The sequence below is a fragment of the Panulirus ornatus genome, chromosome 68 (genome assembly GCF_036320965.1).
Source record: "Panulirus ornatus isolate Po-2019 chromosome 68, ASM3632096v1, whole genome shotgun sequence".
NCBI lineage: Eukaryota > Metazoa > Arthropoda > Malacostraca > Decapoda > Palinuridae > Panulirus > Panulirus ornatus.
Genome location: NC_092291.1, coordinates 21,424,707 through 21,439,201, shown reverse-complemented (window position 1 = coordinate 21,439,201; position 14,495 = coordinate 21,424,707). Strand labels below are relative to the sequence as shown.

Below are 14,495 nucleotides of genomic sequence, written 5' to 3'. Positions count from 1 at the left end.
AGAAAAGGGATTGAATTTACTTATAGTTAAGACAGTGTTGGAAACCCTCCGGGGAGAACTGTGGAGTTCATGAACATACAACTCTCAAATGTCATTTATGAAATGTCTATCGATAGTCGCACGACTCATGAGCTATCATTAGAAACCAAAGCACATAATATCGAGGTGTGAAATGACGCTTATGACACAGAATATCAAGAAAAGTTCCATAAAACTTCGTGAAAGTTTAAGAAAAGTTCCAGCAAACTGGAAAAATGAATTAAAATGGAAACTAAGGCAGAAGGGTAATCAAAAACCAGAAGTAATTTGATTTTTGGAGACCATGATGACATCGCACATAATATGTGCGACTGATTGAATAGACGACCCCCTCCTCAGACAAGGTTCATAGTTCAAGGTGTGTTGCACATACACGAGGAGGTCACGAGGGAGTGAAAGGGCACATCAGGACAATGCAAGATCAAGCTCTGATGTGAAGACGAGGCGCAGGCAATATCATATTCAATTAAGATAAGGATCCCACGCGATATGAAGCAGTAGAGGAGAGTCATTGCGAAACCTGAGGTCATATAAGGTCGTCGCAACGGAACAGTTCAGAGAAAACAGTATCTCCGCAAACCAGTGAGATCCAGAGTAGAACTGACGGGTAAACTTGAGGGAAGATAGACAGGTAGTGAGAACCGGGATGGTAGGGTCGTCACGCTGAGTCTGGGTGTTAGCAAACAGCAGTGAGGCTATAAAACGCTGAGGGTCCTGATTGATCTAATATATATATATATATATAGCATACAAACCTCCAACAGCCAGGATCGAACCCGGGACCCCTGTGCGATAGGCGGGAATGCTACCGCTAGGCTATGGGCCCATAGCCTAGCGGTAGCTTTCCTCCTGTCGCACAGGGGTCCCGGATTCGATCCTGGCTGTTGGAGGTGTGTATGTTCTATTAAGGTGCGCGTTCCTATGCACTTTGTTCGTATATATATATATATATATATATATATATATATATATATATATATATATATATGACTAGCCAAGACAGTTGTGAAAGTCGCGACGATTTGCATACCTTCCAGCCACATGACGCGTATTTTGACGTCAGGTGGAGTGTGGGGGAGGATGTGACACGTCCACTGGAGGAGGTGATCGATATAGTTTAGCAGTGAGCCCTCAAGCGTGTCAGACTTCAGGATGAAATTACACAGACTAAGGTCATTATCGGGGGGACCTGGTGTCGACACCTTCGCTCCCTGGCGACTCTGTTGGTTCCTGTGACTTCTGCTGTTTCAGAGGACTCCTTGTTCCAAGGGCAAGCTTTCAGATCCGAGTGGAAAGTGGACAGTGACAATGTGCAGGTGGCACCCTAGGGTCAGACGACTTTCCCAAAAGACCATTTCGGGCCTTGTGGTCTCCCTCGGCCGACGGTATCATGACATGTCAGTGTGGTCTGAGACCACTCATCAAGGTGATCGTCAAATGTTCTGTAGTTAGCAGGTGGATGAATATGTAACACGACAGGTAAACAGGGGTCAAAACCAACCCACATCCCCCTCAAAAAAAAAAAACATTAAGGAAATTAGATATCCAGTTAATCTTTAATCTGGCTAACCTCTGATAAAGTCTTATAAGCCCAAACATTTGAGAACAAAGAAACTGAATCTCTCATTTCAACCTGACAAATAGGAACTTGGCAGTGACAAGACATATACATATACAAGTGTCTCTAAGCTACCAAGGATTATATGGGCGGAGTCAAGGACGGGGTGAATGGCCTGGAGCAGTTGGAGATCGGTTAGGATGTGGGCCAGGGCGTATGGTAAGGCACACAGGTACCAAGATACAAGGTACGGTACTGCTAGGGTGTGGGAGCAGCTATGGGAACAGGAGTGGTCGTAGACGTCATACTCGTGTTAATATTTACCATTAGTGGTGAGGGAGTCGGCCGCCTCACACTCCACCCGCCTCATCCCAACACAGTACAGCAGGTATTCTTATCCTCCTTCTCTCTGGACACTTTCTCCCCTCAGTATTCCACGTAAAGAAATACCAACGGTCAGGAATATACCCTCAAGATAATCATCCTTCGCTAGTAAGAAGTCGTACAATATAGATTAGAGTCAATCCCTTAGAAAGTGTCTATAGTCTCCGTCAGGACAGAAACATGGCAGGTCGACTGTCAGCAAGGAAAGTTAACAATATTGAGGCCACATTCTCTCCTGGAGACGGTACAGTGACCGCAGATCACTTCCACGTTTGCTCAGACATTGGAAGACTCTGAAGTATGGACACCCACTGCGTGAGGCGGAGATTTCATCCCATCGCCATACATATCATACCTCCTACTGACAGCGTTGATTTGTCTGGTCATCATGATACAGTATTATGCTTCGTCATGTGTTATGATAGACGCTACGCATATTATAAATGAATAAATATAAACATCGATTTATATGAGTATATCGTGAAGGTTTATTACACACTCACTCAGCACTATACGAAGTTATCATTTAATTACTATTTGATTATTTATCATTCATCACTGTAGCGTTCTGCAGTGTATAACGTACGTCTTCATAGGGTTCTGATATGACTAGTATATCCGTTACATTCATCATATCTCCTCATGACTGTGTCACGGTCGACTTCACCTTAATCCATATAGCCACGACGATCGACTCACAAGTCTTTCAAGGTCGACAGGGTCGGTGTCCGCTCCCTAAAGGTAATAAGTACCACCACAAAAAAAAAAAAATAGTAATGATAAGAATTAAGAGAAAATCTACCCTTTCTGGATAAGCTTACAGAGAAATAGCTCTCTTTTTTTCATTTACGGAAAAATCAGTCTGATCTGAACAGCTGTTTAAGGCTATTCAAAAATTAAGTCTCCAGTAAGCGTATTTGTTTATACATATTCGCGACATTCCGTTGTATGAGAACGTAATTCTATGTTATTCTGTGGTCTTCATGCCGTTCACCCTCTTACGCAGTGACGATCTAAGTTTTGTGTGCACGTGTACCAATATTCATTACAAACCAAGTGAAATATTCTCTTCAACATAACGGACGAGGTACATATACCAAACCATCTTCTGTGCACACGCGCGCGTATGCGATGAGATGTTTGCAGGTCCTGTTGACGTACCACTTGCATTGTTGTTCAGTGCGCGGCTGGAAGAAGATAAAGTGCCAAGAGGATTGGGGAAGATAAAGAAAAAAGATCGTGGAGTGTGCTCAAATACAGATCGGTTTTCCTGACAAGAGTGGTCTGTAAAATACTAGTAATGAGAATCATGAAGCAAATACATGACTTCTTGTAGAGGGGTATTCAACAGGAGGGACAACATGATTTCAGGGACAAGCGGTCATGTGAAACAACACTCTTAAATTTCTATGAGAGAATGTGCTTCGGTTTAGACAGAAGGTGAGGCTGGGTAGATTATCTGTATCTGAACTACCAGAAAGCATTTGACGCTATACCACAAAAGAGGCTGATACCGAAGGTCGATCATCCTCAAGCAAAAAAAAGAACACATCTTCTATGGCTTTATCATTTAAGCAGAAGGGAACAAAGGACGTACCCCAAGGGAACCTTTTCGAAATTGCATGAATCTACAATGGCTCGCCGCAGGGTTGCAAAAAGTTTGCATACAACTGTTCTTTCGTTGAACCGTCTCCCCGCACCAACATATTTGGCTTAATCATAGACCATACTCAGACCTGGACCCACTATCATACTTGCTAAAGTTGCTTTCAAGGAACTTGCCTTTCCTCTTTTTATCTTGCCTCCTCATCCCATTTGTTACCCCCTTACGAATGCCACATTCAAATTCACAGTAATGACATTCTCATATGTGACCGTGCACTTCAACCTAAGCCTTTATTGATCAAATTTGGTGTAGGACCACATACAGGCCAGCTTCACTTTTAGCTAATCTTCCTCTATGCACATCTTCTTTAGACCTTCTCCTGCCTCTCTTATTACTACTTTGAGGGTCAAGCACTGCCATGGTATCAATGCCATTGTGTCTCCCATTATTGATTCCCAAGATAAGGTATTGACAGCCCTGCTTCTTTTCACCAGTACTCTGGTGACACACCGTTCAAATGACCATGACCTACCTCTCATCACAAGAACACTGGCGCCACACCTTTCTGTTATCCTGTTATCGTGTTTATGAATTTCCCAACATCATAGTTTCTATCTATTTTGATCAGTTTTCTTTTATTAACTATCATAGAAAATGTAAATTTCAAAGGGGTAGCAAAAATAATTATGTCTGTTCTCGAGACCTTTACTCATTTTCCTTTGAAATGGTGGGTATGTACATGTATTTCATTGTAAAAACATACATCTATTCGTTTGCTTATATCTATGAATAGTGAGGCTTTAAAAGTAACTTAGAATAGTTCGATCGATCAGTGATTTAGTTAGACTTCCCATTGAGAAGGAAAATGTTTAAAAATGACGTCAGTATCTTGTAAAGATAAAGAAAATCTGGCCAATGTCTCGCATATCTCTCCAGATAGGTGAGAGAGTAAGGTGTACTGAATTACTGCTGAAAGTTTTACAGAGGGGTGGAAAGTTTGAGGCAGTGATGCACCTGGACTTATTTGTTACTTTCAGATCACGTGAGAACGACGGACCAAATCACAGCTTCCTGACACCAGAGATCTTTATCAGATGGGACACAGTCGACACTGGGGAGTGATGTGGACGTATGGTACTAGCTGGCGATCAATAGGTGATAGAGAAGAAAATGTCACATGGGAAGATGTGTAAAGTTACAGACCTATTTATAGACGAGTGGAAAGAACAAAAAATAAAAACATTGGTATTACTAAGATTTAATATGGTTCAAGAAACTATAGAAAAAATTTACCGATTTCCTTTAAGTTGATGAAGAATTAGCTTTTTTCGATAAATGTATCAATGTTGCTACACCATCCTTATGTTTTGATAAGGTTGTGAAGGTCTATGTATGTGGTCTATGGAGGACTGACGAACTGATTTGGTTTAAACGTGGCCTCGTTTTGACGGGTGACAGATTCAGCACCTCTCGTAGAGAAATGCGCTACAAGAAGACAAACCCTGCCCACTGGGTTCCTTGAGTCTAGTGTGTGTTGTGGGAGGGCGACTACGGCAGCAGCGTTCGCCGGCTGAGGAACAAGAACAGGAGGACCTCTGATACGAAGGCCAGCACCGCCATCAGGTAACCTCCTAGCATGATGAAGAAGATCCCCTGCAGATGATACACTGTGAAGGCTCGCGAACCCTCCAACCCTTCTGCCTCTACCACCTCGGGCGCCTCCCGGTTCTCAGAGGCCGACAGCCGGATCAAGTCCGTCATCCACTTGTCGATGAGGCCGGACTCTATCAACCGCTGGAACACCTCGTCGAACTTGGCCAGATACGGCGAGTCCATCGGGAAGGCCCAGCCGAACCCACCTGGGAAGAACTCCTCGCGGGCGATGTGAACCTGAGGGAATAGTGTTTTGTATTACCTATGCACACCAGCGTATTCTTAATCTGTACACTGCAGCTCTAATTGGTTCAGACATAACTGGTAGTTGCTCAGCAAAATTTCTCCAAATACGAATTCTACAATAATGGTATATAAAAAATTATCTAAACCCAAATGTAAGATTTGAGATTGGGTAATTCTAACAGTCGCATGGTTTGTGTGAGCGAGGGAAGCCAATAATATAGAGCCCTGTGTTAGTCCCAGATGACAAGGCTAGAAGCGGTGACACTGATGCAACTGTAATGCATTTGAACATAGAAGCAAAAACTAAACTAAGAAGCAGATGTCCACACGCAAGTGTAAGGCAGGTGTGGCCATGAGGATTCAGATTGAATATAGAAAATACTATAGGCGTTAGAATACTAACTTTGTCTAATATCCTTTAAGGCAACTTGAGGAAAGATAATTACGGTGTTAGAGCATATGAAAAACCTCTACATAAACTGAAGAAGAAACAACTTGTTAAAGGCAGTGTTAAGCGAGTAGCCCTCAGTAATAACATAATTAGGCCTTCAACTTGGAATGTCACTGTGGTCTCTTAAGGCAAATGTGAGGTGAAGTGGCTGGATAATTCCTCACATCTAATAGAAAAAACGCTAACTTAGGGACGACATAACACAACATAACTGGCAAATGACCAGCATTCACGTACTGTAGAACATAAATGGGACCTCCGGAACGTACCTAAAGCACGTGACACATACTTGAAACCTCTGGAACATACCTGTGACTGCTAGAAGGTATATGACACCTGGAAAATACATGGGATTTCTGGAGCGTATAGGAGACCTCTGGAACTCACCTGGGTGACACCATTCCTGTCGGTGTAATCACGGGCAATGAGGTTCCTGAAATAAGTCTTCCACGATATGAAGGCGTAATCACCTTGCAAGACGCGTTCCATGGAGTAGTTCATATTGTAATACTCCATCTTCTGGAAGAGCGCCTGGTAAACCGGTACCTGAAATGTTAAGTACTTCTTATGGCACTTTTGTTTCTCATGACAAAATCTCTAGAATGGAAATGATATATGTTTTGGAACAGAGAACTGTAAAGAGGCACTTATGAGGTAGTCTCTCGAGCGGAGAATGGGAGGAATGTGTGAAATACAGAGAATACATCCCCTCTAACAGTCCTTCTTATTTATAAGATAATAATTTCTAAGCACAGCAAGATTTTTTTTTTTTTCCTACGCGTTCGCTATTATCTTCCGTGTGAGCGAGGTAGCATCCAGAACAGGTGACCGAGCTTTAGTGTACAAAGATTTTCATTTGTCTCTTTCCTGTGTTTCTCCTTTTTGGAAAGAAATACAGAAGGGGAGGATTTCCAGCCCCCTCACTTCTACTCCTCTTAGTCGCCTTCAGGAGATGCGTGGACAGTATACTTTCTCCTCCGTCCAGAAAATTAATGCCTGATATATATACAGATGTGGTATATATATATATGTAACATATTCTACAAGACAGGAGGTAGTATCACCATCAGCATTTCAACCTATTCGAAACACAGAAGCAGTTTCCCCCTCAAGCACGATATAGGGCATTGATAACATATCATGAAAGATGAAGATGCACAGAAAATTTTTCTTCTGACGAAGTAGTTGCACCACAAGGTGTGGCACATTTAGGAACAAACTCTGGAGAACATAAGACTTGGCCACTTCTAGAGAAAATTTCTGAAAAACAAGAGCTACACCAGGACGAGTGTTCTCATCATGAAAGGTTGAATTTCCAAGAGAAAACGTTTGGTATATATAGAATGGCATCTCCTGTGGGTGTACCTGGAACGCTCTGAGATCGAGACCCTCCCAATATTGCCTCAAACACCAGATCCTTGAAATGCTATTCCTTACCACTATTTTTGGTGGTTTTCAATGGCAAATACGTTGTTTCATCCTGCTACTCTTAGTGTCGAGATCATAGGACGGTACAGTACCTTCGAGGCTCGGAAGAGCTGATACCCAGAACCGTATGTGTCCAGCATTCCCCACTGCAGGTTGCTGGATGCCAGTTGTTCCAGGGCGTCCAGGGTGGGGCTCTGCTCTGGCACGGTGAGGCGAGCGATGAGGCTCCCGCGGTACATGGTAGTGGTCAGGATGCAGAAGAACCACCACATCCCGCAGAATACACGGCCACTTGACGACCTGGAAGACAAACTGTTGTCAAAGTCCACTGTACAGTGAGCCTCTGTCACTGCTTAAAAAGGAATTCTGACCAAAAGGAAAAAAGAAAATTATGTAATCTGCACGGGCCCAGGCTGTCACTCTGTGTAACACCTACATAGCCATGAACTTGTTAGGCCACACATACATCACTCGGAGACAGTGGTTGTGGATACACAGGTTCTAAAGGCTCTCGTGCAGCCCTGAGGCTGCGCTTCTTCCAGTAGCAGGGAAATATAGACTTCTTTAGGGTGAGAAGTTCTTCAACGAGACTGTACCCCCAGTGATAAGTCTCACCAGAGTTTATATTTCACTCGCATTGTAACCTCGATCAGGTGAAGTCCGGCAACACGCACACACACACACACACACACACACACACCAGAACAAAAGGGACATGAACCCAGCCTGTGAGTAAAATGAGAGACCGCCGCTCACCTTGGGAAAAGCGGGACGGGCTCTCCGAAGATGGGCGCCACCATGTACAGGTACACCAGGCCGAAGCTGTGGTCCCCGTCCCGGGCCGCGGTCTTCCTCACCTTCGCTTGGTACGCTCCTTCCTTTCCCCCTGCTCCTCCTCCTCTTCCTCCTCCTCCTCCTCCTTCCTTTTCCTCTCTGCTTCCTCCACCCTCGCCGGAAGGTAGGGATGAGGAGGCAACAGATCGGAGGATGAGCCACAGGATGGGGCCGGAAAGCAGGACGCTCACTGCCACCGCCAACCAAACCTGCCCTGCACAAAGACACGTCGAAGGAGCCACGTTAGTTATACCGTAGGGTTATATGACTTCTGGTGCAACGATCTTACTGTGGAACATCTGGTACAACGATCTTACTGTGGAACATCTGGTGCAACGATCTTACTGTGGAACATCTGGTGCAACGATCTTACTGTGGAACATCTGGTGCAATGATTTATGTTACTAATGGTGGTAAGGGATGCCAACATTATCATGAAAAGCTGCTTGGACCTTATCATTTCAGTGAAAAGACTGGACTGTGTTAACGACTGTGAGTAGTCCTGGGCCATTGCAGCTGCAAGAGAAGGACTTAGCTGCGTTAACCACACTAGAAGGTCTGACTAGCGTTACTGGAAGGCTTCAACAATGGAAGGTTTAGCTTTCTCATCATGCAATGAGGCAAAGAGACCATGTTGCTTACAGTGGAATGGTTTCAGTGGTGCCTGCCACTGAGGTAGCGGGCCGGGTTTCCGTACAACAAAGGTCATGGGCTCGACGTAGTAAGCGCGGGTGAAACTGACGGCGTAGGTCCTCTCCCAGGTGATGGAGAGCATCAGGGAGAAGTCGGCCTCGCTACGCTGCACGGTGCCCACCGTCCCTGTCCACGACCCGTTCGCCAGCAGGTACCTGGCCTCAGACACATTACTTTTTGTTTCGTTTATAGTCAAGGATATGGCTTGGGTAAAACTATACCCCACTCGTGGACAAATCGGATGAAGACGTAGAAAGATTATAAGAAAAAGGGAAGGACAAAGAAGGAAGAGAGTTCCACGGCTTCACAGTTCAAGTGGAAGACACCGTAGAGGTCAGTCGTGGTGTGGCTGCAATCCACACAGAAACTATGAAAAGCAGCAGCCACTCGTGTGCCACGGGTCTAAACCGTAGTGGCTGCGATACTAGCAGACACCCTACGAGAGAAATGGGCTACATACTATCTGTAAAACAGAGAAAGGACACCAACATCACGGCAGATGGAAAAGGATGGTTGAAGAGCAGCGACAACAAGAATATCACTGGGTTGGAAAGACTTGAATTCCACTCTGGCTAAGAGAATGGTAGAGGAAGAACCATTCAAGTTGTAGGAGCAGAGCTCCATACAGGGGGAGAGTAAGGTCCCCGTAGATACGTAATCACTGCTCATACCTGCATTCTAAGCAGTATCCTTACTCTAGGGAAGCGGATCCTTCGTATTTGTTACGTGGGGTCTAGAAGAGTGTGGAAGATGTGGTTATGTTGAACGTCTTAATATTATTGCAGAGTTAAATTGTAATGCTTGGAAGTGTAACAGTGAAACAAAATGAGGTTTAGAATGAGGTATAAGCAGATATTGCGTTTTTGTTGATGTGAATTCAGCCAGGTTATTGCTTCCCCCATTAAGGGAGGATATGTTCGAGTTTGTACTGTTATGAGGAAGGAAGGGAAAGTGAGTTGAAATGTGTAGAACGGAATTATCAGCATCAGACTTAAGAGGGTCTGAGGGTGAAGAAAGGAGGTGACAAGTTACTGACCCACGCATGCTTGCAGGGGCAGGTTAACGACCCACACCTACTTGCAGGGGCAGGTTAAGGACCTACACCTACTTATTAGCGCAGGCGAATTAGGGGCCTGTCATTCTTTGTATCCATCAGATCCGTCCCAAAACTCTAATGTCTCTGGCCCACTTACCCCCACTGCCCATCAGCAGGCTCCCGCAAAACAAAGGAGAAATTCAGGGCTCTGGCTGCCGTCTGTAGGATGCGAATATCCATAGAGTCCTTTGGTAACGTGACTTTTCCTGGCTCGTCCTCAGTCCTGGTGTAGTCGACGAAGGGAGGAAAGTCCATAGGTCACCGTTTGGAAGACGTGGCCGTGGAAGTCCCTGCAATGAAGGGAGGAATAACAAACAGACTCTGGCGTTCACGTACGGAAGAGAAGTTAGTTGTTCCATCTTTTTTTAGATATAAACTTAAGGAGATTATCATAATCAGATTATCGTATTTTTACCGTTACACTGCATTCTAATAGCGGTGTTTGCCTTTAGGAATTATCTTAAAATTCGGTGTAAACTTGCATTTCAGGACCAATGAGCAGGTCGAGGGTAGCTGAACGAGCTGCACTCACCTGAGCTGGTCGTCTGTCAGGGGACGCTGGTGTATGAAACCGCCCGCCGCCCACGTGTCCACCAGCCTCACGCCCGCGCCCCCACCCACACAGTGTAGACACCGACGGTACACGTGCACCTCGCCTGCAACACCTCACGACACCACCACCACAGAGTGTTGCATGACCCCCTCCAGTTTCCCCATAAGATACAAGCCTAGTCACAAAAGAGACTGCTAGAGCCACTTCTCCCCCTACACCCTCCCACACAACCACAAATACGACAGGTTGAGTAACATAACTCACCAGGTACACTACACTGTTTGAAAACGACACGTCAACACTACCACCACAGTGTGTTTATAGCGAGTGGTGAGTGAAAGGGAAACAGATACAAGCAGGTAACTCACCTGTATGAGGAGGAGCAGGAAGCAGGAGGAAGGCTTCGACGTCGCTAGGGAGGTTAGGGTCCAGGAGCAGAGGCGTCGTGTTCCCAGCTGTTGAAACAATGGGCCTCCTATAAATATACATCTTTTGACTGTGCAGTGATCCTCTGTCTTATTCCTAGTCTCCCCTGGAGATTTAATATACGAAAGTGCACTCGGGATTTATGTCTCATTATTCAAATAAAAAGGAAAAGAGAAAGGGACCAAGTGAGGATATTCCCTTTAAGGCTCAGTCCTCTGTTCTTAACACTACCTTGTGTGTGTGTGTGTGTGTGTGTGTGTGTGTGTGTGTGTGTTGCGTGTAATGCGTCACCCTTCGACGAGGCTGTATCGTCAGCGGACGAAAAGGAATGCATCGTTTGTCGAGGACATGCATCCATGGTTGTGGGGAAGAAACGAAATAAAATTTGCTCTTAAGCAGGAGGCACTGACCATCGGTGGTGTGTGGTGCCAGGAGAAAGAGATAGGTGTGTGGTGCGGTGACGGAGGCCAGGTGAGGCGCCATGCTCCAACCAGGCTGAGGTCCGACGGCTCCCGGTGCCACCAGCTTCATGTAGGCCACACATCCGCTCACCAGGCTCACGTTGCCGCTCCTGGCTTCTCCTGTAGCAAAGGATCGTACAGATCTTGGTTCTGGTGAGGTTACAGAGGTTAGAGGTGCTCTAGGTGCCGTCACTCATGTTGCCTCCTGTGGTAGCCATATTCCTTCTGGAGACTTATGGACATGGCTTCTGGTTTCCACCCTGCATACCGCATATCCCTCACTCTGACCCTTCCTCCCAGTCAGTACTCCCTCACTCTGTCTCTCCCTCCCAGCCACATGCTCCCTCACTCTGACCCACCCTCCCTGCCACATACTCCCTCACTATGACCCTCCCTTCCACCAACATACTCCCTCATTCTGACCGTCCCTTCCGCCAACATACTCCCTCACTCTGACCCTCCCTCCCACCAACATACTCGCACACTGTCTCACTTCACCCCCTCCACATAATAGTCTCTCATTCTTTCTCTTCATCTCCCTGTCTCCCAGCCACATACTCCTTCACTCTCTCCCTCCACTTCCCTCTCTCCCAGTCACTTTTAAATCTCTCCCTCCATATCTCTCCCTCCCTTCCAGTCACAAACACTCTCCCTCCACCTCCTTCCTTCCCAGCCACACACACACACACACACACACACACTTCTAATAGAGAGGACGTCAGGATTTTGAGAAAGGAAACTCACAATTAATCAAAACAGTACGCAATGAATGTGGGACCTTCACCATGTAGGATCCTTGGGGTGATTAATCGTGGTAAAAATCTATTTCTTTTTTTATTTTTTTGTTTGTCTTCTTAGTTTCTTAGTTTCCTAGATAACTGTGTTATCCTCTTACACTATAGCCTCAATACCATGTTTGTGCATCTTGCTATAAATGCTTTACTCAATACATGATTATTTTTTCCCACTAAAGCTAAAAGTTTGTGACCTGCGACACATCCTGAAATCTTAAGCATTTTAGCCATTACAAACCTGTAGTGCTCGTAGCAGTACGAGGCCCCACGACGAGTGTGGGCATCAAGGACTGCTTCATCACCTTCTTCAGCAGGTTCTCCAATCCTGGGTCGTCGCTGACAAAAGGGCCGAGCATCAGCAGGCAGTGACCCAAGTGCTGCGTCACCACCTGCTCCACAGCCTCCAGGGTAGCATCCAGTATGCTAGTGTGTGAGGTATTGGGGCCAGAGCTCCTCCGCGTCGGGCTGCTGTCTTGTGTCATTTGCCTCATCGCCACGGTTCTCCGAAGTAATCCATGGGACGGCTTACATACGGGCAATGCCCGTGTGTGGAGCATCATTTCGGGGGAACTTAGTTCTCCTCGTCCGGTGTGATCCTTGCTAAAGACGATGGCATGTCTCTCCAGGTTGGAATGATTTGCGACAGCCAGTAAAGTCTTATCGCCAGAACCAATTAACCTCGTTCTATTCAGAGACTGGATGTAGCGGGCCGAGGTTAACACAGCCACCCACACCACGACCATCCCCGCCAGACTCATATCGTCTGTGTAACTCGACTCTTGTCTACCAGGGTGTCCCGGAAGATTCATACGTTCCTGCTGTTATATCAGCGTGTCTCTCCGGCCTTCACGGCTGCGCAGATGGAGGCAATATGGAGTCTGTCGTATGCTGTGCTTACACGGATCAATCAGTCACTCGTTCAGTCATGTACATTCCTGATGTGTCAAATGGGTGGTTACTGACGTATTTTGTGAGGTGTGTCTGGGGCTTGTCTCTGAGTACCCCGGACGGGCGAATGTGGAAGATGAGGGAGTCCATTATCCTTGAGTCTGTAGACTCTTGGTTCCACAGACTGACCTTCCATGGCCCAGGCTGTAACTTGCGCACTAACATGATCGAAGAGGGTGACCAGCATGATCGAAGTGGGCGACCAGCATGATCGAAGAGGATGACCAGCATGATCGAAGTGGGCGACCAGCATGATCGAAGTGGGTGCCCAGCATGATCGAAGTGGGTGACCAGCATAATTGAAGCGGGTGACCAGCATGATCGCAGTGGGTGACCAGCATGATCGAAGTGGGTGACCAGCATGATCGCAGTGGGCGACCAGCATGATCGAAGCGGGTGACCTGCATGATCGAAGTGGGTGACCAGCATGATCGAATTGGGTGACCAGCATGATCGCAGTGGGCGACCAGCATGATCGAAGCGGGTGACCTGCATGATCGAAGTGGGTGACCAGCATGATCGAAGTTATAGTGTTTTTGTTTACGATGTTCTGTTCGTGTGGGATAAGGCCACTCACTTTTAACACTCCAAAACTGAACCTCACACCTGCCAGTCTACTTACCTCCGAAACTGAACCTCACACATGCATAACTACTTACCTCCAAAACTGAATCTATCATCTGCCTAATTGCTTACTTGCAAAACTGAACTTCACACCTGCTTAACTACTTACTTCCGAAACTGAATTGAGCCTCTGCGTAGCTACTTACCTCCAAAACTTAACCTTACACCTGCCTAACTACTCACCTTCATAACTAAACCTCACACCTGCCTCACTAGTCCACTAGTCACCTCTGGAAGTGATTCTCCTCACACCTGCCTCATCACTCACCTCCCACCCACACCTGCCGTTACTCAGAGAAGCCCTCATGTCTTCCTCAAGAAGTCATGGCTCCATTAATCATTCCAGATCTGTGAGAGTCATGAGACTCTCAAATGAGGATCCCATCATCTAGCCAGTCGGGTGGTAAGATGCAAAAATCTTTTTTTACACGTATTCGCCATCTCCCGAGTTAACGAGGTAGCATGAAGGACTGAGCCTTAGAGGGAAACAGCTTTAGACTTCGAAACGCAACTTATAAACATCATTGCAGTACACAGTGAAAGTATATTTAAAATAGTGCATGTCGGATAAAGTATTGCAAGAATGAAATTTTAGTTATACATTAAAAGCTGAAAGAAATAGGCAATTTGCAAAAACTAATAATGAATTGCCCATGAATGATGAATAATATAACATTCAAGTATAACAATCTTATCTTAGA

General features: G+C 45.8%; 1 protein-coding gene across 1 annotated transcript; it reads right to left on the bottom strand.

Moving 5' to 3' along the window:
* Positions 1–4,395: 4,395 nt before the first annotated feature.
* LOC139747357 (ionotropic receptor 21a-like) lies at positions 4,396–12,993 on the bottom strand. The gene is given in 11 exon segments (XM_071659564.1): positions 4,396–5,477; positions 6,325–6,483; positions 7,458–7,665; positions 8,122–8,413; positions 8,842–9,047; positions 10,086–10,243; positions 10,245–10,278; positions 10,521–10,653; positions 10,910–10,996; positions 11,378–11,578; positions 12,461–12,993. Coding segments are annotated over 11 exon segments (2,340 nt in total). The 5' UTR covers positions 12,981–12,993; the 3' UTR covers positions 4,396–5,135.
* Between the last annotated feature and the right edge of the window lie 1,502 nt (positions 12,994–14,495).